The sequence below is a fragment of the Anarrhichthys ocellatus genome, unplaced genomic scaffold (assembly GCF_004355925.1).
Source record: "Anarrhichthys ocellatus isolate YVR2014 unplaced genomic scaffold, GSC_Weel_1.0 scaffold52, whole genome shotgun sequence".
Lineage (NCBI taxonomy): Eukaryota > Metazoa > Chordata > Actinopteri > Perciformes > Anarhichadidae > Anarrhichthys > Anarrhichthys ocellatus.
The window spans coordinates 1,589,799-1,613,465 of record NW_022280082.1 but is presented as its reverse complement, the minus strand read 5'-3'; the positions used below and the strand labels follow the sequence as shown (position 1 = coordinate 1,613,465).

Sequence of the window (23,667 nt, the reverse complement as noted above, 5' to 3'; positions counted from 1 at the left end):
TTATGGAAGAAGGTGTGCCATTATGTTTAACAATCATCATGGGCAATAGGTGCTCCTGTGAGTCGGAGCAGACAAAGCTCTCAGAAGCGGCACAAAGCCGTATGATATTGTCTTTTCTAATTTAGTAGGCGATTAGTCAATCGCACTAACCTACATTCATTCAAAGAAGCGTCTCTCTGGGGGTAGCCTCAACGCTTGAGTGGATTTGTGGTCATTATCATGTTGTGCTGTGGTTTGGTCTTCTCCATAAGAGACGCCATTATTGATTAGTTTCATTTTTTTTTTTTTTTGTCTGGCTGCTGTCACTTCACTATGGCATGGTGGTGCTGGGTAGGCCCGCCTCCATAACAGAGTGTGACAGGGTACTAAATGGTACGGTGTGGGAGCTGTAAACTTTGTGTGAACTTACGCCACACCGCTGTGCCATTAGGACGAGATGAAATTCCTCTCAGACACTTAACCCGGGGGTCAGGTGAAGTGAATTCCTCCAAAATATGCCATGCACAGAGGTGTCTGCATAACTTCTTTTTTTTTTTTGTGAATTTAGAATCGGCTTTTTCAGAGTCAAAATTCGTGGCCGTATGCCGTCAATTGTTAGTAATGCTAGACCTCACATTCAATGGTTTCCATTTCCAACTGCATTTGCATTCATGCACTTGAAGCGGTCTTATATAACCCACAACATGTGAATCATAAACAGGTAAATCACAATTTATTAACATTTCCATTGTACAATATGAAATACAAAAGGAGATTAACTCTAGAAACAACGACGTCACACCGGTAAATTGAGACATTGACTCAGTTGAAGGAAACACTCCCTGAAATGCTGAAATTATGTATTGATTTTTCCTCCTGTCTTTCGCCCCGATGCCTCTGGGTAATTGCCTCTTTGCTGCTACTGAACTGAACCATCGGGGGTGTCTCTGGCCTGTTATGTAGACTCTTACATCAGGAAGACAACACCACTGACTTCTGGTGCATCACGTGAGTCTTCCGTCATCAGCTGGGACGCTGCGGGGCATCACTGGACGTTAACTTTTTTAGCAGCCTTGGACACTATAGTACACTTTATCAAATCTGTCAGTGGTGGTAGAAGTACTCAGATCCTGTAAGAATACTCTGTTACAAGTAAATGTCATACATTTAAAATACACTAAAGAAAATGATGCAAACATCAAGTCACTGTCGACTTTGTTTGTGTGAAAACAGACCATGAGCTTTCTCTAACCTTAAACTGCTGCCAGTGTGTAAATAGAACCATTTACTTGTTTAATAATTCTGTAGTCACTACAAACAGAGAACAAATGAAGTATGTTCACAGTGAAAATTTTAGAGATACGTTCCGTATCTACGTTTTTTCGAGTTGCCAGATACGTTAACAACATTTTCTCATTATGTTGAAGCTCCTATGAGGATCTTTCATTTGTGCTGATTTTGGCGGCCCCTGTCTTTTTACCTCTCTTTTTATTGCACCAGGATCTGACAGTCTGTCCCACTTGGTGGTGGATCCTGGTCCTGGTTCTCTTGCGCCTCTCTTCCCTTCAGCTGGTCCAGTGATACAGCCTTGCTCTCCATCAGCGGTCTATAACTAATATAGCCAATATTCGCCCTGATGATTAAATTAATATTAAATCAGTTTTACATTGAGGCTGTTTTAAAAGGTCAATAGTAACTTTAATCCGGTCAGCATTCATTTTCCTGCAAAACATATTTGCTGTTGCGCATTCATTTTTGTTGTTGAATTCGAATAATTGTGTTACAGGTTTTTTTTACAAAAATGACCAGAAGTGTGAGTTGAAGCCTCATAACTGTTAACGGTGTCAAAGGCAAACGACCCCACTGCTCCTGTTTGACAGGTGTCAACCTGGGTGCAACAGAGAGCTTTAATAAGCAGGATCTGTGGCTGAGAGTTGATACGAGTGGCTCTCAAATACTTCCACCTTTTGTGTGACAGATTCTGATGAAGGCTTTTGACAGCTGGAACATTATGTTTGGAGCTCGGCAGGATAAATTATTATTTTCATACTAGAGGTCTCATCCCAGCACTGCACTTTAATTTTGCCAGGATGCTTGACTGCCCTCTGAAAATGGAAGACAATGAACACTCGGTATGAAATGTCTTTTTTAGGACAATGAGCCTTGTGGGCTTTAGAGAGAGATGAAGATAAAGTGCTGATGACAGTCCCCAATTCCCAAGATCTAGAATAAATGTTTTCCTCTTTTTTGGTCCAGAAAAGAACTCTATCCATCACGGTTTTAGCAGCACTCTGTTTCCAGGTCTATCTGGATGAAAGGCACCTAGATTGGAGTTTTTGCATGGTTAATGTGATTCGGAGCTGCCTCTTTAAGGTTCATAACGGTATTCTAAAGTGACACATGTCTTGGTAGAATCTGCAAGCGTATCAAACATCAAGACACGTAAAACGGGTAAAAATTGATTGAAATTCCTTCGATGTGGCATTGTCTCAGTCACTAGAAAGATGGAATGGAGAAGGAGCTGTGGTAAATTGCTCTGTGAATGTGGCTGCTGAAACCAATACTGTTTTCTTTGCTTTGCTAATTATTAATTACCCATCTCCATGCATATGTGTTTATTCCTAATTGTATTTGATGGATGAGTGGCAGCTTTGACACCTCATTAGACCAGATTAATTGAACGACACAATATTTATGTCTCGGCAATGACCAGTTATCCTACCATCTATCACTGAGATGATCTCGCTGATTGAAAACCACCGGTCCGTGTAATCCTAATTATTTGGAATTAGAAAAGAATTTATAGCTTCATGTGGCGTTTTTCTGTGATGACGGCAAATTGGAAACATTAAATGCATAACGAGGGAGAAAATGAGAGGAAGACACAATCATGGAGTTAATGGGGGTGAATGTCGGAGAAGGGGGAAGTGCGCATAAAACAAACGAGGCGCATGCCTTATAGACCCACGGCTTTTCACCGCACAGCACAGTCCTAGACACACACTGTCATGTTCTCTCCAGATTCTGGCATAACATTTGTCTCTTTCTCATAATTCTGAAAGGGAATGCCCACAGGATGCCTATTTAGATTTACTTAAACCTGTATATTCTCCAACTCCCCATCCACTCACTTCCAAACATGCTTCTGCAGAACATCTCGATCCATATTCTTGTCTTTTATTAAAAAAAAGTTGGCTGAGTGCTGGAAAAAAAAACATTTCCACTGAACTTCATATAACCCTCCTCTAACTTCTGCAAAGCTTTGCCCCTCATGGGAGGAGCACAAACTAAAATCCAGCATTTGAGCTCACAGAGAAGCAACAAGGCCCGGAAGAGTGGAGCTTTTACTATCATACAGTAGAGGAAAGCCTCAAGGAACAGACTTCTTTCCCAGGTAGTGAGAACTTCCTCAAGCTTATTTTTTTTTTTCCAACTTTTCAAGTTTCTAACACCATTAGCCGGCTCCCTTGTGGTCTTGAAAGCGGTAGCACTGATTGAATTAAGCTGTTTCCTTCTTTGAGACGTTTTGACAAGCTTTCTTATACAGAAGTCAGTCACCGCTGTAACTACACATATGCTCACACAGCACTCTCACACAATGCTTGCATATGTGTGCAAATACAGTACACATCAAGGCGTGCACACGTGGGCAAACACATACTGAATCTACCGAACTATCTATAGAAATCTGCTGACCAGAATCGCTCAATGGGATATTGACCAAAGACATTCTTAGAAGCTGCTCTGTAATGCCATTTACACCATAGTATTTTAATCAGTTTAACTGGCTCACTTGGCTCAAAATGCTCTTTCTGGTTTTAAAAATAGGACAAATGGTCTTTTGGAATCAACCGGGGAGAAGTTTAATCTCATCGAATGGAGCCAAAGCCAGATGTTTAGCTCTACACGGTATAGAATACAAGATTATACCGGCCTGATATAGCCCTTCCACCACCCGTTTATTTTTATCCTCTATTAAGGCAGCGATATCCTTAAAGGCTGCCAAAATTATCCTGTAAAAATGCTGACTGGGAAATATGAAAGGTTCCAGGCGGTTCTAGTAAGCAATCTGCGCGCATGGTGGAGCAATGTGACTGCTGTGCTTGCTATACCAACAGGGGTGACCCCAGTTGGATGGAGAGGTGAGACTAAATGAAAGTCATCCCTGGATCTTAGCGGAGCCAAGTCTTGAATACCAAGCCTCTCTTTAAAATGAGATTTACTGCCAACGGAGGCTGCTTTACATAAATGTTTGTTTTTAGTATTATATTCATCAGCACTGTGTAAACAGGCTGCAACTCCTGCAGTTTAAAAATGCCCCAGACATTTTTTTTTTAATTCCTCCCTCACTTTTCATACAATACTATGCACGATGCTTTCAAGTGCGTGCGTCGTCGGTAGCTGTTTAAATTATGCATTGAGCTAATTTGATCATTTATCAGCAGCTAAAATCATGCTCAGATGATTTTTGTTTCACAGGATACACCACTGACTCTAAGTGTTTTGACAATCCTCTCGTGTTCGGAGGTGATTTATACTGAAACGTTGTGGGAATGAGACAAGCAAAGAGGATAATTTCCTTATCAAACACACGATAAGTCATTTGAAACTGAAAGTTTTGTACTTAAGTTAACCGTTCCTCAGAGTGGAGCTGGTAATTGAAGAGTTACTAGTGCCCTGTGGGTGTTCTGAAACGTTGAAGTCGGTACGAGCCCAACCGGCAGCTCCGTGACACGAATTCAATACAATTTTTTTTCTTTTTTACTTCTCTCAGACGTTTTAGGTAACACTTACTTGTGCACAAGTTGTCCCCACTGTTAGTCTACAGATCGGTAGCTACACATAATGTAAATGCATGTTCCCCAGCGCCTTTTTTAAACACAAGCTAGCTGTTGCTTCGGTGTCAAAAATATACTGCACGCTGTTTTTAAATATAACGAATAAATAAAAAGTCTTATCGTGTTTTGGCGTCTTTTTTTGTCCAGCAGACACTCAGAGCAACCGTGTAATGTTACCCACTCTCGGCGCTAGCTGTTTTACCTGCAGGGTCTAAACACAGCGGGCTTGCTTCGTATGCATAAGCGTCATAAAGCTGCAAAAAGCTGACGCCACGAGGGCCGTTTTTTTGCCAGCTGCCTTATTGGAATGAACTTGAGAGGAATGTATTGATCCTGTTTCTGGATGGCAATGACACAACCTGGCTTCGCTTTAGAGGTGACTCCATCCAGACCCTCTTGTGTTATGCAGGTGACGTAGACGAGTCGCCGAGGATTCGGCTGGTGTCAAGGAGCTATTTAAAATTAGAGCATGGCGGTGCAATTGATTTTGTTTATATTTAATGTGATTAAACACAGTGGAGACCGTTTGCTGTTGCTGGAATCACAATCGCGGATTTCATTTTGGAGCGTAGATGCAACGCAGGTTAGAAAAATGTCCTCAAGATAATATATGCCATTTGGCGATTGCATTTAACCAAAGTGTCTTGTCATGATCGAGGACATTTTAATAATGAATGGAAGCAGTGAGAACAACTGTGATAGTGTTGGTGCCACAATACATGACTGCACGAATGTAAGTAGAGTTTATAAAAACTGATTTTTCCTTCAAATTAAATTCATAAAAGTAAATAACTGAAGTCTCTGCACTGAATCAAAAGGACTCCTCATCTTATTAATATAGTTAAAATACATGTACCCACAATATAAACGCCTACAGTGTAAATGCAAACAGACAGTTCAAGAGAAGCTCTGGACATTAGATAATACAAAATATTCTCTTTCAGGAGCAAATAAGCATAATTTCTACATTTACTTATATATATATAATGAATGATCAAGTGTGAATTTCCTACATAGATATTTCATGACACTGTCCGGTCTCAATACTAGAGATCCCAGCATACATTGCTGTCCCTCATCGCGTGAGTCCAGCTCTCTCAATCAAGATATCCGAGTCCTGCTACGAGTTCCTGATTAACACCGACTGCTCGTGTAGTTTTGTTTTAACTGTCCGCAGTTAAATGAGAAATGAAGAGGCAAGAGATAGAGGCTAATAGCATTTATTAACCCAGCGTGAACTGGCAGCGGGGCGACCACGCTCCTCCACCTCCCACCATCTCGTCCCGGTGGCTCAGTCAGCGTGGCCCAGAGAGGGGACAGGAACATAATAAAAACCAACAAATGCACCCAGCTGATTAATGCAGCCCTGTGGCTATAGCAATTATCCCTCTCCACACTCCTCCAGCAGACGAGCCAAACAAGTGTGTGGCAGCGAGAGGGAAATGTGCAAATGATGGATCTGTGGGATTCAGGCTCTGTTCAGTGAGCTGCGTGTTAGTAGTTGGATAAAGACACATTTGTTGATTTGTTGACTGTGGAGTATTTTGGTCTGGATTGCAATATCTTTTTACAATATGTTTGCTTTAATGGTGAGGGTTTCAAATTTGTTTTAGTCAGTAAAAATGTAATTTTTATTTTCAAAATATGTTTTTTTTATTTCAATGTTGAAGAGAGAACACTTATTTCCAACATGATACCAAGATATAAAAAAAACAACTGATTAGGACATGTAACAAAGCATCTTAAAACCAAAATGACATCAGCGCTAAGTAAACCAAGAAAAGAAATACACCTAAATATAGCAAAACAGAATAATAGCACGTAACTGTCATCAATAATGTGTCACCCTGACCTCTGATAGTCCCTCTTCTATTTATTTATAACGTCACTTTGTTAATTTGTGGCTTTATAATGAAATGACTTCCAGAAAGGTGAAACACAGAAACATTATCAGACTCTTTTTATTTAATTGTTTGCTTTGAACCATAGTTCTGTTCCTACTTCATGTCATTATTTCTGGTGGAAATTAATTTGTGAACTCTAGTTTCCTCAGTATGAATAGATTGTTGGTAAAATAACAGAACTACACGTGACTATCCCAAGCCAATGTTTGTCATATTTCTGTTTGTGGCCTTTCACAAGATGAGAGATGTGATCCATTTGAATCTCCAGCTGTACAGCAGAACATTTCTAATTTGAATGGAAACGTAGTTTGTTTGTCAGAACATTTCATCGACTTTCTACCGTTCAAATAAAAAACGTTTAATTCTATAACTCATAGTTTTAAAAGAAACACGTCATTGACTAAGTATATTTTAAGGTAAATTACGTTTTAGCTTGTATAGTTGCCGTTTTATTCTTTTCTTTGTGTCAGTAATGTGATATAGAGCAGTGTAAGGCCGTGTGACGAGCTCATTTAAAGCAGTGAGGTGGCAGCCATTTGAGTACACAGCTTTACAACCCACGTAATAATTCTTTGTAAGGAAGCTACTTTAACTGTTTTCTGTTAGCATTCATGTCATTCACTCAATTATTTCATCGGTTTCTTGTTGTTAAAAGTTGCCACGCAGCATTTGTCGCAAGTTATATCCACAGCACCAGTTAGGACGGTGGGCTTCCTGTTGAGCCACATGGTACACTGTCTGTTTGGAGAGGTCAGAAGGTCGGACATGAAAGACCAGTTTGCTCATGAATCATGAATTTAATTACATGCAGAGAGTGTGACGGGGAGATCGTGTCCCTCAACTCACCACGATATGTAATTACTATTTATTGACAGATAAATAGTTTTTAGTTTTTAGATTGGTTCTTTTTCACTTTTCAGAAACAAGCTGCTGGTTTGCGCACAGACGGTTAAATGTCAGCGTTTGTGATCTGCTTTTAGAGGCGTTTTGTTCAGGTTATAAGTGTTCTACACACACAATTGTGCATACTATACATAAGCCTAAATGTCTCTCCAAAAATAAACCCAATTCCATTTTTCCAGCATTCAGAGGCAGTGGAGATGAGGAATACATCACTGTGAGAGTGACAAACAGCAAATGAGAGCAAAACTATTATGAAAACACAAACTGCTGCCTGCACAGTGTTTTGATCCAAGACTTGCTGTGATCTGCTTTAAAGAGACACACTCGTGGTCGTAGAGCTGAAAATCTGTTTTGCTTAAATACAGACCTAATGATTGGATTACTGCTTCTTCATTTGGCGATAGCGTGATAGTGGGATTACCGAATGTGCGCTCGATAGATTTCCTGTCAGATGCCATGAAGCCCTGGTGTCCCCTCGCTGTGTAAGCTGGCTGAGAGGGAGGGAGACGGATGAGCCTTGGACTTACAATATGGCCCACCTCAGAAAAGTGGCAACACAAACACACAAGAGTGTAGTGATTCTTTTAATTAACAGACTGAAATAAAACTACACTGATGGATGAGAATGTCCTTATGATAATTCTATTTTCGTCTCGTTAACTTCTTCCCACAGTGTTCAACCTTAATGTGAAGTCATCACACATGTCATCTTAACATCAGCGTCGTTCCTTTTCTGTCTTCTCTCTCTCTGCCTCATTAAAAACATAAACCTATCTCCTCTATTGATTATGTCTGGATGTCTTAATCAGATCAGCGGGAATATCCTGGTTTTTGCGCTGCAGGAAAGTGCATTAAATACCAAAGTATTGATCAGGAATTTAATTGAGAATGCACAGCTCCTTCATTCGAGCAATCAGCCCTCGCTCCAGTGACTTTGATATGGACTGACATGAAAAGAAAACGTCCAAATTTATGAATCCTTTTTTTTTTGTTTGGGAAACAGAGTCTGTCCCGAAGCTTCTGGCGACACAGCAACGCTGTGATCAATAAGAGCGTGTGATGGGTTTTGTATCGATCAGGAAAATGTGGGTTGATGAAGTGGGTTGGATGAGGAGGGGAGGGGGGGGGCTTTGAGTTTCCCCTGATGGCTGCCACATTACACAGACGTGGTAAAGATCCACTCAAACTTGTCTGTCGTCGTCATCGTTATTATCGTTCCTGCCGAGGTCATTATCACTCTCGGTTTCCTACATCCTGTCTCTTTGGTTATTGGTAGACTCCGTCTCTTCACAGTGATTGGTGAAATGCTGTGGGAAGCAGCTGCCATTACTTCAAAGGAGGGTATGCTGTGGAAAGCCAGATCCACGGTGGAGAGGATAAAGGAGTAAAGAGAACAGTTTAGCTCTATAAGCTGGCACTGAGCCTTTTAAAGCACAGTAAACAGACCTGTTTAAATTGCCTCCAGTGAATACTGCTGCTACTGCTGTTGCTTGTAAATTACTACTGTCCACTACAGTTTACTTGTGCCGTTGTAAACACTTACTGTGAAACTCCTCATCTATCTCCCTATCTATATCTATCTATATCTATATCCACTATATATCTATCTCTATCTATCTGGGGGGCTCTGCCTGTGTCTGTGTTTTGCAGCGCTCCCTTGTGAATGACTGGACACTGACTGGTCGTTGATTAGCCCGACCCATCTCGGTAATCTCTCACCCTCATTGGCTGCTCTCAGGACAGCCTTCCTGAAGCCGACCAATGGCAGCGGCTCCATATGCACCGAACCACTCCTTCCTGCTCTTAAAGAGCCCCCGTGAGTTCAATGGAGACTCAATCCCCTCACTGACTTGCTCAGACTGAGTGCGCTCTCACCGCTGCTGCTCTCCATCCATCTGTGTCTGTCTTTTATTCTCTCTTTCTCTACCCATCACTGACCTGATCTTTACTCTTTCTCCTCTTCTACACACTTGCTTCCTGTTTCCTCTCTTCATCTGTACTTCAGGTTTTCCTCCTCTCTATATCAACACCACTCTCCGTCTCTCCACACGTACTCCTGAGCCTGAGTGTGCAGCACCTGTGCAGACTGGAGTTTGTCGGGCTGAGGCAGAAGGTTTTTTTTTTATTTTGTGTGTGTGTGTGTGTGTGTGTGTGTGTGTGTGTGTGTGTGTGTGTGTGTGTGTGTGTTGAACAGGGGAGAGAGGGCAGGCAACACCCAGGAACACCTGACCAACATTTCATCAAGATATGTGGAGATTTAGGAACTGATCTCCTCCTCCAGCTGTTTGTTTATCTGTTTTTTTTTATTGCAACACCTGGAATGCTTAACGTGGACTGATGGATGTTTCCGAACTGTGCATCCCTGACCCTCTTTGCTACCACAACCAGTAGGTGCAGCTTTTTCCACATCTTTTCCTCTTCTCTGTTTGTTTTTCATCTTTGCTGTTGTTTCCAAATGAGGCGAGATAATTTAATATACTTCAGAAATGATCACAAGGAAAATTTGTGTTTAAACCATTTGTGAAAGAAATCTCATGCATGAAGTAAACTGAAAAAAAAGCAGGGAGTTCCTCGCCTTATCTCAGCTCCCCGTGTACGGGACAGCAGAGCTCAGTAGTGTCAGTGAGGCTGCGGTAGCGTAGCCCGCGGGGAGTCCAGGTCGGACGGTTGCCCTACAGCTGTCTAGCTCTGCATCAGGATCCAGGGTTTAACCTCAGCAACAGGGAAGAGCCAGAAGCAGATTAATCCGGACGATATCCAGACGAATATCCTCTGGCAGCAGCCGGTGTCCGGCGGTGTCCCAGGGAACGAAAACTGTGACTGTACTGTCACCCAGTCTGTGTGAGAGTGTGTTCTCGAGAGGAGAGCACGAGGGGGCAGATAACTGCCTGCTTGTGTTTTTGTTAAAGCTTTGATCACTTTTCTGTTGTTGGAGATGTTGCACTTTGCTACTTATGATAAAAATCATAGGAGGGATTTCCAAAGTGGCAGTTTATGTGAAAACAATTCAGTGAATTCTATTTAAATAAGATTAAAGTGTACGTGCATATTGTCATTTTGCATTTGGTTCATACGTGCAGGGGACTAGCAGCTTGTTTTAGTTTTAGTAGTCAAAGAAACTCTCACGTCTCAAATGGCGCACCTGCCTTTTGTATTTCGTTACACTCCTTGCATGCCTGGAGAGACGCTCTTCTCTTGACCAAATATGACTGGACAAAGTCCCTTTACCGGGATCCTCTTAATGTTAAGCTGTCGATGGGATTGGAAAGGTTTAACCTGCGTAGCACTTTTTACAGGACTGTGATTACGAATATTTCAAACTCCACAAGACTCTCAACAAATAAAAAAGAAAGATGCTCTGCAATGCTAAGCAGAAACTCATGAAAGTGAAATAACATCAGCCTGTATTCGGTTAGCAGGAGAAACTATAAAAATATTTTTGCATTCAAAAGTAACAGATTTTATTAGAGGTGTTGGTTATTTAAAAGGGTTTTACATGCATCCATTTGCAGTGATCTACATTAAAATGTGCATCTCGTTGATTTTTACATTGATTTTTACGTTGTATTTTAGATTTGCTCTGGCACCCAAAATGGCACTCAAGTAAAAAATAAAGTGTGACATTGACAACATTGACAATTCAAACTGTTTCAACGGTGTTTCAACACATAATGTAAGGTACATCATATGAAGTACATACATTGAATTGAATTACTACAATCAAGTTAATGACAGTAATTCCTCAGGACAGATAGAAAATGCATGTGAGTGTCATGTTTAAACAGCATTGTTTTGAGAATGTGTCCGTTGTTTTGATACCTCACATAAAAGTAACAGATCCGGGTTTCCTTTGTTGTTAATCTTTTTAAATATATCAGTTTCATGTATCGTCTATAAGCCTTGACATTCAATATTGTAATTCCTGTGCAGATTGCGGCACACTTGAAAAAAAAAAAACACAACCCCTGAGCTCTTATTTTTTGCACAATCATCAATTTCCAGAATCTATAAAACTGCACGTAGTACACTTCAATTCAATTAAAACTGTTATTGCATTTTTTTCAATTTCATGTTTAAACATTTTAAGTTGAATTTAAATAAAAAACAAAACAAAAGGCACAATATGATGCTTAAACCTAAAGTGACCCTGGGCCAAGTGTGTGTGTGTGTGTGTGTGTGTGTGTGTGTGTGTGTGTGTGTGTGTTTCCTGCTGTGTTTGTGGGACTTTATGTTTGCTTACACTTGCATGTTTACACTGCATTTATGGACGCACACATAAATATGTGTGATTTGGCGAATCAGGAGCTGGTCACGTATGTGCATGCACGTACACATATATGTGCTCTCAGATCGCCCCCTCTGAAAACTGCAGGAATGTTGGGTCACATTTGGTACATCTCCCTTTGAGTAATGCTGCGTGTTCTAAGAGACTTAGTTTAACATGCTATGTTGATTATGGTGTATTTAAGGAGATCAGACTATGAGAGAACCTTTAAATAAAACTACCTGCTATCACCATAAACTGCTGGAAACTCTCTTTATCGTGACAGAAGCTGTAATATACAGTAAATTAACCCTGAAATGTGTCTTTACCTCTAAGCATTGTTAACCATATTGCATGTAATTGTAGTTGCTCATGTATTTGCACACAGTAAATCTGGGCTTTTAGTGTCACATAAAGCGGTGCTTAGTAAGGTCTGGCTTCAGGGCATGCTATTAATAATCACTTGAGGACTGACGACCAACCCTCTGGCCAGAGGTGAGAGGTCCCAAGACTGATGTGTCCAACTGTCCCGCAAGGTCTCTGTTGGTAGAAAAACGTATCAGCCTCCTCAGCAAACTAACATTATAACTTGTCAGTTCTCATATTATAGAAATATTTAATCAATCTATATACACTTATATTATATCTGTATAGATTATAAGTACCTTTGTTCAGAGATGTTTTATTTCACAGTGTCTCTAAAAAATTAAAATAAATAATTGATAAATGTTTTTGTACATATAGTAAATGTAAATACGCTCAAATGAACCAACTGGTCTGCCTCTTTCGCTTCAATGTTCTGGCCTTTAGATAAAATAACATGTAAATATGCTATGTGTGTGCGGAATTTATAATTTAATCTTTATAAAATATACACATGAGGTCCGTTTTGTTGTTTGTTGAACCACATTTTTAGCGAATTTGTGTGCAACCAAAATCCAAATAACCTGCAGCTCTACAGTAAGTATGGATTAAAGAACACAAACTGGACCAGAGTCCAGTAAACTTTAATATTAATTAATCTATTTTTCAAATCTGACATTTCAGTTAGTCTCCACTTTTTCAGACAGATGACACGAGAGAGACAAAATCCTTATAAATAGTTTTTCTGTGGTAGACACTTCTTTTCATAGACACTTTTGTACACAATTCTATATCTTCATGAGGAAACAAAAACACATTATTTTCCTATTCTTTAAATGTTTAAAAAGGTAATTGTTGATGTTAAAATGGCCAGCCTCATTACGTCTCTGTGATTAGCCGTGGTTGGTTTCAGCATGATTAGCCATGGCAGTTTTTGACAACTGCATCGTTTACACTTCAAGTTTAAATGCTGTTTCTATTCAGTTTGCTGAAATACATTTAGATCCATTTCAATCTCTTTCTACCTGCTGTTTACATGGGTGCCCTTCACAAACAAACCAACAGGAATACATAAGCACAAGCAATCAAATGTATGCACACGCATACACACATGTGCGCGCGCATATATACATGTACGGATGAGACCAAAGAATCGCTCACTGACCTGGGATCTAATTTTAGCCGTGCCATACCATGGAAACACCTGACTGTGTCTGTTAGGAGAAACGCATCGTGTTATGCTTTGCCTCTGTATGTATTACACTAGTCCTCCACATGGCCATGTTTTGTTTATAATGTAACTTTTCCGTTAGTCAGTGTCATTAATATGTAAAACAAAATAAATAGATCATCTTTTGTCAACATTCTTAACATGACCGCATAGTTCCGCTTCATAAGGAAGAGATTAGAAAGTTGATATTTAATATATAACAAACTCAGTTTTTCTTAACAAACGAGAGGCACAGTAAACATTAAATTGTTTTTAATATGTAGTATCGAAAAAGTTTAGCTCAATTAAATTACAACAGAATATTGTATATGTATATGTTCTAGCTATGGTGTTGGACCAAAGTTGAGATGTTTAATTGGAAACTGTATGATATAAAACTCAAGAACACATTGAAATGTTATATTAGTGGTAATTTCAAAGTATGTCTGCCTCAGAGAGTATTTGGAAACAGATATATATATATATATATATATATATACAGGAAGAGATCATATCATATCAATTTGGGTCTTATTTCTGCTTCTGTGTTCTTCAAAAGCACGCTAGAAATAGTAAACTGAATTTTAAGTCTTGGTAACGTTACTGGAAATGTTGTTCTGTTACTTGTGAGGGCCAGTGTCTTGCATTCTGCTTCATCACTCTAGTGAGTGGACAACTCTGGCTGCTTCCAGCACGTCTTTCTGCACTGCATGGAAACAGCTGTCACTGCACTTTAATTAAGTAACACGGTCACAGTTGTTTTTTTGTACCCAAAATTATTAAAATCCCCAACTTCAAGTTTGATAGTTGGCTTCCCCAGTCGATTTTTACTGGTCCCATCAGCCAACAGAGCCTACTGACGGATGGAGGGAGCAGGTGGTGGGACAGTTCGGTGTTGTGGGAGAAAATGCTACTTCTCTTTTACCGCCAGCTTTGAGTTTTCATGAAGACGGTCAGGCGAAAAATGACAATGATAAAAACAATTCAAAAGTGTTCAGCCTGACGTGTTTATTAATGGCGATGGCTGCTGCATGCAAGGGAACAGCCCAGCTCTGCATGACGGCATGAAAGGAGAAATAACTTCATTACATGTCATGACCCCCTCTTGATATAGGGATATAGATGTATCCTTTAGGCAACCTGTCAAGGACTCTGAATTCATCAGGATGTAGATGGACGCTTTTATTTATTTATTTTTTGCAGCCACTATTCAATCAAAACGCGACGTGGCTTTCATGTGCTCAGGCTATATGTAAGCAGCAGAGAGGACTTCTTAGAATGAGTTTGTTTTATTGATCAAATGAAATTAACACACACACACACACACACACATAAGGAGAAGAAGCAGTGCGTCTAATCATGGAGTGTGGGCCAGCCAGCATGTTTAATTTAATGGGCCTCATCGTAGCTTCACGAGGTCTCACATTGTGAACTTAATTCCTCTTCACCACGTTAATTTGCATTGTGTCAATTGACCGGAGCGCTTACTGTATCAGCTTGAGTCTCACTTGAAATTCAGCCCATGCACTAATACCATTAGGCAAATGCAAAGTTGTGTCATTTACACATTTGGAAAAAGAAAAAAAAAAGAGAGGGGGGGGGGAGAAAAGCCAATTTGCGGTGGACAAGACTTGCTTGTGATTATCAGTGGATGTTATTACTGTGGAGAAGCAGACGTTTGAAGGTTATGTTACTGGGCAGTAATTGAAATGCAAAATAACATTAGGATCGATGGCCATCTCTGTTTATTTATGAAATCAATATCGTAACTGTCCCTCATGAGTCCCCCTCTGATTCCCAATGACGGCTTAAGTCTCTGCTCGTTTATTCTTTCTCCCCCATAGCCTCCTTCTTCTGTCTCTCTTTAAAAGGCAGTTAGGGGTGTGTTTGACTTTGCAGGCAGAGCAATTTCCTGGAGGTGGTTGGACGTGTATGTAGATGGGGGTTGATACTCCAGGTAAGGAGACTTCATCCATGTGGGAAATCTATGCAATCTCTCCTCGTGGCAGTGACATTGAAGAGGCCATATGCTGGAAGTTCTGTGTGCGCGTGCGTGTGTGTGTGTGTGTGTGTGTGTGTGTGTGTGTGTGTGTGTGTGCGTGTGCGTGTGTGTGCGTGTGCGTGTGCGTGTGTGTGTGTGTGTGTGTGTGTGTGTGTTAGAGAGAAGCAGAAACAAAGTATATCTGCCATGCAGTACAAACGTAATGGAACTTACCAACTTGTTCAGGAGTGGTAACTTTGAAGTAAAGATGTAAGAAAGGAAAAATGTTGTTCAGCAGTCAAAACAAATGAAAATAGGTCCACTTACCTTCTTCAGCTGTGGAACGTGATCAGTTAGCTGAGTAAGAGCGTTCAGAATAATTACCGCAGGAAATTGACAAAGTCCTTCACAATTAGAGCACAAACCGCAGCTTTCAATTTATTAGCGCTGAAACAAATGAATCAGTAACGTTTTTGATCATCATTTCAGGATTTCAAACGTCAACTGGCTTCAGCGTTTTAATTTAGAATATTTAGTGGTAATATTATTCTTTTACATTAATAAATTAAATTAATAAATAAACAGTTTCAATAATGAAAATAGTCTTGCAGGCCTGAACTTTATTTTCCCTGTCTTGCTGAAACATTTAATGCACAAATACTTGAACACAAGATACATGACGCCTAATAAAAACCTAATGAAACTATTCTACAGTTTAGAGGCAGACAGTGAACGCACCAGACACTGATCAGGAGACCTAAGAGAACTTAATGACGCAACAATTCAGACTTGATAGGTAGGAACTAGAACTTTATATGTAACATTGTAGTTTATGGCTGAGAGGCTGTGATTTAGACGTGTACGATCTGAACCTGCAAGGTTTGAGCCGACAGCTAAAGACGACGAAGACATGCACAGCGGGCAGATTTTAATAAACATGGCTGTTTCTATTGTAACAAATAACCTTAAAAAGTGCTTTAAATATATATTTTGACGAATGCGTGTTCCCCGTAAACTGACTACATTATTCGTCGCGGCGCACAAATGCATTTAAATTTTAGAACGCACACATTTTTTGATGACCTTCATTTGCGCCGACGCCATGTCACGCACATGCTGTTGTTGCTACTTAACACTTGGGCGACACACGCTACCCCATTTTCCCGCTCGTGTGACCATTCATTTCCCAGACACCCCGTCTGCGGACTAGCGGTGTAATCTATGTGTCAGACAGGAAGGGGCACTCAGTTTAAAGCTGATAGAGTTTGCCCCAAACAAGGACAGCCTATCATAGAAAGATTAATGAACTAATTTCATGCATGGCTCCTTGCCTCTGTTCTTCTGCGCTTCCATGTTCGACTGTGTGTTCAGCACCATGATTTACGTTGTGTTCCTTGCTCCAAGCTCAACGCCAAGCTTCACAATAATATTTTCCCTCTGTGGGAAAATACATAGTAAAATATGGAGAGTTGGATTTTTAACCCTTCACTCGTCGAGCCGAGGATAGCAAGAGGTCATTGTGGTGAATTGGTTTTATTTATTTTTTTGGACTGCTGGTAAAAAAAAATGTATTGTGCAGAGATTCGGAAGGCTGTAAAACATAATTCATGGTTTAGAGGAGAGGTGGATGGATTCAGGATTCATGTAGGGAAGCAGGGAATCTGCAACACTGCCAGTATGTGGAGACATGCCAAAATATACACACATGCACACATAAACATGTGAGATTTTAAGCTGCTCTGGTGGGATTTTTTCACACACTTCCATTTCAAAATGAGAATAAAAACAAAAAGAAACCGGTCACTGATCTGAGCATGTACAGCCTTTCGGCAGCGCCTCGGTCATATTAAACATTATAGACAGCGCTCTAGTTTTTGCACCGTAGCGTTGTCTAGACTCTCTTTCTTTCAGTGTGTTGGACACACTGAAACCTGTGTCTGCGCTGCTCCGAGGCATCCATTGTGGGACCGTCTGGGCCTCAAAGAACAGCAGCGCAGAGAAGGCAGGTGACCTTCACGTCTGTCTGATGAGTCTTGCTTGTCTGCTCGGTTTGTACCATTTTTCTGCGCGGTGGAGCAAACATTACCCCATTAGATATTAGGTGCAATGCGTGTTTGAGTGTGTGTGTGTGTGTGTGTGTGTTGCAAAAGGGAGTGGGGCGGGTTGAGGAGAGTCAGGCTGCGCTTAGAAACTCTACGTCTCTTTTATAACAAGCAGAAGAAACCAAATTATGAAACTATGAAGCTATTTCTGTCTGCACGAATTGGTGGTTCGTGCCATTATTTCATTTCGACAGATTTGAAAGGACCCATTAGAAATTTCCATTAAACTTAACAAAAAACATCTCCCCAGCGTTACTGTGTGCTAAGTGGGGAGTGAACTACTTTTTACATATGCCACAATGTACTATTCCATAGGGAATCCCCCTATCTGGCTGCGATGATGTATTAACTGTTGCCACGCCGCTTTCTCCAATTCCCTCAGATGGGAAAAAAATATTCCTTCCAATTGAGTATAGGTGCATGCTGATTGCTGGCGAGATTTAACGCGAGCACCGTGAATCTTTTATAAACCACAATAGCCTCAGAATGAAGACTAACATTATGTATCGCTCCATCTCTCACTATGTTAACAGTCCCGACTGATTAAAAATGCATAAGGAATGTCTGGGACCCGTAAGAGGAGGGTTTATTTTGTCATGCCTCATCTGGAACAGGAAGGAAGCAGAGGATCAATAGATCTGATCTTGGCCCAGGGGTAAAGGCTATCTCCTCCTCCTCCCTTCACCCGTTAGCAGTTAAAAGAGAGGTTTCATGTTGTCGGGGCCGGATGACTTCATGGCTTTATATAAACACTTATGCACAGAGGGAAAATACATTACCGACCACAATACCACATTTGAAAAAAAGCGGGTCAGCCCCTGGCAGCAAATAGGCAACAAGTTCAGAGGAATCTGGTCAGTATTAGCTTGCTGTTAGTTTCTGACATTCTTAACATGGCTTTCCACTGTTCTCGCCCAGTATTTACAGCTCACAAGCATGTAGGGCTCAAGTTGTGTGTGGCTCTGACAGACAGAGCCAGCGGTCCTAACACGGATCCAGGCCTCATTTCATGCTTTGTTTGAGAGGATGTTATTGAAACTACTGCAATTGCAATAACACACTGAGGCCCTGAAGAGAAATTATTGCGCAACAATAGCAGTAGGGCTGTCACAATAACTACTTCTGTTGGACGATATATCATTTTGTCCCAGAAATAATTGCGATAAACAATATTATTGTCATTTTAACACCATTTTATGCCGCTGATATAATGTTGATATAATAACATAATAATACAAGTACAACCTAAGAACACCTTATATTCAGACATTGGAATTGGAACGTGAACTAAATCTTAATATATCCTAAATAAATTAAATAAAACCACACAACCAAAATGATGAACAATAAATAAAATGGACTTTACGCATGTACACACAACAGGCAATATAGGGGTCAGTAACAATGATGGTTCATACTTTTTCTCCATACAACTGTCCTGTGTAACATTTTGGGTAACTCTGCCTTTTCCCAAATTTTGTAATGAAATTTGGGATCAGGGAACTTAATCCCAGGTCAGTGCCTCTTTCTCAGCCTCTCCAACCTTCTCACTTAAGTCCACCGTAACCCGGCACCGTCCTTTGGCAAACTAACTGGGACTATTGATTGGGTCATGTATTACCCATGATCCTCCATATGCTGAGTGTAACACCTCTGTCCATTAACAGCCTTCTGAAATTTCATTCATTCATTTACCTCTGGCAGCCGACCAATTGTGGGCATTGTTTGCAAGATGTATGGGGCATCTGTTGATATGGTCGTTAGTTACCATTTCGCCTGAGAGAAATAAGCTGCTGTAGTATATCACTTGGCATTCCAGCACATAAATGGTTGCCCGTGTAACATAATCTATCAAACTCAGACGGGGCAGCGTGCTCCATCACAGCTGACGAATCTCTCGCAGAATGATCAGGAGATGATGGAAGAAAGCAACGCTCTGTGCATCTTGTCAAACTTGGTAGTGCTGGTAATTTCACTGATACTGCAGTTTTCTGATGTATATTTACTTCCATGTAAGGTTCTTTGTGTCTCAGTCTAGAAAATCAGGGCTGATTTGCATGTGAGGTAAACAGGCTCTCTTCCATATCGCTGATGTCGTTTAAAAGCCCGGTTCGTCCCGTTTTTTTTTTGTTTTACTTTAATTGAAAGATTAGCTGATCCATGGCGAGTTAAGAAAATGAGGGAATTTCTCTGACTGAGTCCTTCCAGAATAAATTTGATGTTTTCAAAGATATTCAGCCAAGAACGTTGGCCTGATTTGGCTCAGTTGCCCCACAGTTGGCACTGTATTTTCTGTAAATTCTGTTCCGTAAACTGACCTCGACTCTCACCTTCTGTGTGTTTCATCCAGGTTGCTAACCAGAATGCCCACTGAGGACCGACACCTATCCTCCAGCTGTGGTTCTTATGTCAAAACCGAGCCTTCCAGTCCATCCTCCTCGCTAGTAGACACCGGCAGTCACCACAGTCCCAGTGGCAACTCTGACGCCAGCGGCGGCTACATTAACGGCGGCAGCAGACACTCGCACGCCTTGGACTCCCCGCCGATGTTCAACCCAGGCATGCTCGGAGGCGGCGCCGCCTGCCTACGCCGCTACGAGGAGTGCTCCGGCGTCGTGGCAGACGACTCGCCGATCAAGTGCGAGTACATGCTCAATGCCATTCCCAAGAGGCTGTGCCTGGTGTGTGGTGACATTGGCTCAGGGTACCACTATGGGGTGGCGTCCTGCGAGGCCTGCAAAGCCTTTTTCAAAAGGACGATACAAGGTATTTCCCACTTCTTCTTACAACTTTCACTGGCTCACCGGAGCTCATCTCCAATGCCTGCATGCTCCCAGTTAAACCTGCGGAATAATCATATTTTCTGTAATTTCCCAGGTGGTTGAATATTATGACAAAGGAAGTGTTAGGCCTTTAACCCAGATGTGTTATAACACCTGTGTGCTCTTTTTTCACGATGATTCTAAATTCTTTTTATTAGCTTTACCATGACAATTGGGACTGCCAGGAAAACATATTGACGTGTTCCTCAGTGCTGCTATCCAACCGTCTGCTCTTATGGGACTAATACGAGGTAGTGATTACGAGCGTCTACAGCAGGCATTAGGCCCAGACTGTAAATCTGCTCCGGGTTGTGATTTTTTTTTTTTTTTTTATGCGTTTGCATGTGAATCGTACATCTGGCGTTGACTCTGCCATGTGTGGGAGCCGTTCCAGAATAATCACTTGGACAGAGATAATGTGCTGCAAACTGAGACGCAGAATTTAAAATTTTATCTGCAGGATTTTTTGTCCGTAGACATGGAGCTGGGCAGCAGGCGAGTGAGGCCTTGGCCACATTTAGGAGGTAAATTTGATCTGTCCAAACACTTTTCTGAATTACAGAGGCAATAAAAAACACTTTAACATCTTGTGCGTTGCTCTCTTTATAAAACATAATAGTGCATTACTGCCAACACCTGTTAAGGAATGAGGCTGATTTATAAATCATATAGCCTGTTACTTTACGTGGTTTTACTGTAGCCAAACACATTTTACAGGTGTTATATAAGAATATAATAGTGACTTCATTGACAGTGATAATATTTATCCAAGTCTTTTTACCCAGGCTGCACCGCTGATGCTCCTGTTTTGCAGAAACAGAAATAAATGTCAGTGATCACAACACGATGTGTGATCGGCTGTATTGACAGACAAAATAAGCAATCGCTAAGAAAAGTGGAGACAACGAAAATGTTGCGGCTAGATGGACGCTTGTGAAAGCTTGACAAATCGACAGCATACAACAACAACAACAACACCAATATTATCTTAAAGCCAAGCACTGTCTTCTGGTGGATTTATGCTACCTGTTTACTAGTTGAACATGTTGCAAAATGAACTTAAGAAGGATGCTGCAGATACAAACCAGCGATGGACTGTTTGAAGTGGGACAAACTTACAAATGCCATTCAGAACGTTTGTATAAAATGCAATGAATTGCTTCAACCTAACTTTTTTAAATAGTCTTACATTTTAGCTTTATCTGGTCATTTAAAGTCTGCATGTGTCAGTCTGACCAACAACAAAGCGAAGGACTCTAAATAGTGTTAATGCGTGACTTTGTGTTCTTCTTCTTCCTCTCGCTCTCCTTCGTGGAGGACAGACCCGTAATGAACCTAATCTGTCCGTCATTCGTCCTGAGCCGCGGGAGTTTCAGTCAATAACAATCAGTGTTGGGTGACTGTAATTAAGAATCAGGCATTTCATCGGGAGAAAGTCTAGAGAGGAGTTGTTGTTCTTTGCCCTCGGGCCCCTACAGCCCACACCCAAGGGGGAGGAGATGGGGGGGCCAATTAGAAGCTCAGGCACGTGTTAGCGGGGCAATAACAGAGGAAGGGGAGAGAGGAGAGCTATGCTGAGGAGTCCTCCAAATAAAATGCAGAGGGACAAGGGACAGGGGACGTGGTCACTCACTGAAAGGAGAAGCCGCTTTAATGGAATGGTAATCAGGAAGGGGGGTCCCGGCCCCGGTAAAGGAGGAGGACAAGGAGAGGTCCAGCTTGAGTGGAGATGAGTGCGTGGATAATAGCATGGCATAATAATATATCAAAATTTAGAGAGAAAATAAGAGAGGTTAAGGAAGGATATTAGAGTGGCTGAAATGTCCTTTGAGAAATAAAGGTGGACACAAGACCTGATTAACTAAGAGGGTATGCCGACAGTGAGCTTTTAGAGGTAGGCAATTTTAAGACTAATGTGGAACCCTAATGCAACCCAACCCCCCGTCCCCTCACATACACACATAATCATGGACACACACAAAGGTTATTTTTGATCCATTCAGGTATAAAATGTTTCCTTTAATAATGGACTCTTTCCATTCCTTTGTGGAACATTTTTACACTCAGAATTTTAAAAAAACGGCAGACATTAGATAGCTCACTATACTTTAAATAGGGAGCGATTCAGGACACGTCCTTAATGTTAATGTACACTACTAAATATTAAAAACAAAAATGAAGAATTAAATCTTTCGAAAAACAAGCATTCTTTGAGTACGCATACTTTTTTGTGTACTTAATTTACATTTAGTCACTCTGAGATCCGTGTTTAGAATTAGTTATAGTACTACATTATGTTATGTCATGTATGTTAACTGCACACACAAACTGTACAATATGGTAATTAGTATAGAGTACATGTTGTATAAAATGAGTTTGTAGTATAGATATGGTACACAGCATGTGTCTCTACACATGAGCACTGCACTCTACTGTATTCAGTGTAAAAGACTTAACCCACCCTGAAACCAGCAGCAGCCTCCGCCAACATCCTGGCATTGTGCCCCGGCCCCTCACTGTGCATGTGACCCCGCTGGCACCATCGATGCCAGGGATCCTGACAAATGTTGGCACCTTCTCTTTGACCAACAGGGGATTGTGTATGTGTGTGTGTGTGTGTGTGTATGTGTGTGTGTGTGTTGTTGGGGGAGGGCAGCTCTGGCAGAACTGCTACAGATAACACCTGGTTTGCTGTTTTTAGGTACCATTAATACAGCTCTGGTCTTTGGGGGCATTGTTTAAACACTCAATCAAGGGATTTGGACACTTGGGAAAGAGAATGTGTCATTGGATTCTTGGGGGTCACGTCCACTTTTGAAGTGACCACGTAATGATCCCGGAAAAAAAAAACTGTTAACCGGAACCTGGTGAGAAAAACAGGCAGCAGATTCAATACGTCTGCATTTCTGGCTTTTTGTGGACCCGAGTGATTAAATTGCATAGAAAATATTTCCATAGTGAGCCAACAAATGTCAAGACGGAGCTGAATAATACATCGAGCTTTGCCACACGATATGGGATCCTCAGATTGGCGAGTCTTAACAGCCAGTCTTAGTCTTTGCCGGAGAGCATTATGCAGAGCGCTCGGCTGTGCGTCCATCTCTTAGCCCTTGTGGGAGGGCAGCCTTCCCATCATGCTTTCGGTGAAGAAGGATGGGCTAGAAAGGGGTCGTGGCGAGCGCTGCAGAGAGGATGCTCTGCATTAATGAAGCTAATTTATCTGAGAATCAAAATGGGGGTGGGACTCTGGGGCGGGTAGGTGCTTTTTACATGTCCCATCAAAATGCCACTAAACACTCCT

The 23,667-nt window shown here is 41.2% G+C and overlaps 1 protein-coding gene across 3 annotated transcripts in view; it reads left to right on the top strand.

The window, feature by feature from the left end:
- Positions 1-23,667, top strand: part of esrrgb (estrogen-related receptor gamma b) — a 65,497-nt gene that overhangs the window by 22,302 nt on the left and 19,528 nt on the right. The window contains exons 1-2 of one of the 3 annotated variants that reach the window (XM_031870404.1): positions 9,471-10,011; positions 19,895-20,310. In XM_031870404.1, the coding sequence (XP_031726264.1) occupies positions 9,962-10,011; positions 19,895-20,310 (466 nt within the window). In that variant the 5' untranslated portion in view covers positions 9,471-9,961. Of the gene's footprint in view, positions 1-9,470; positions 10,016-19,894; positions 20,311-23,667 lie in introns of those variants that run through there. The other 2 variants (XM_031870405.1, XM_031870406.1) reach the window with 2 other exon arrangements.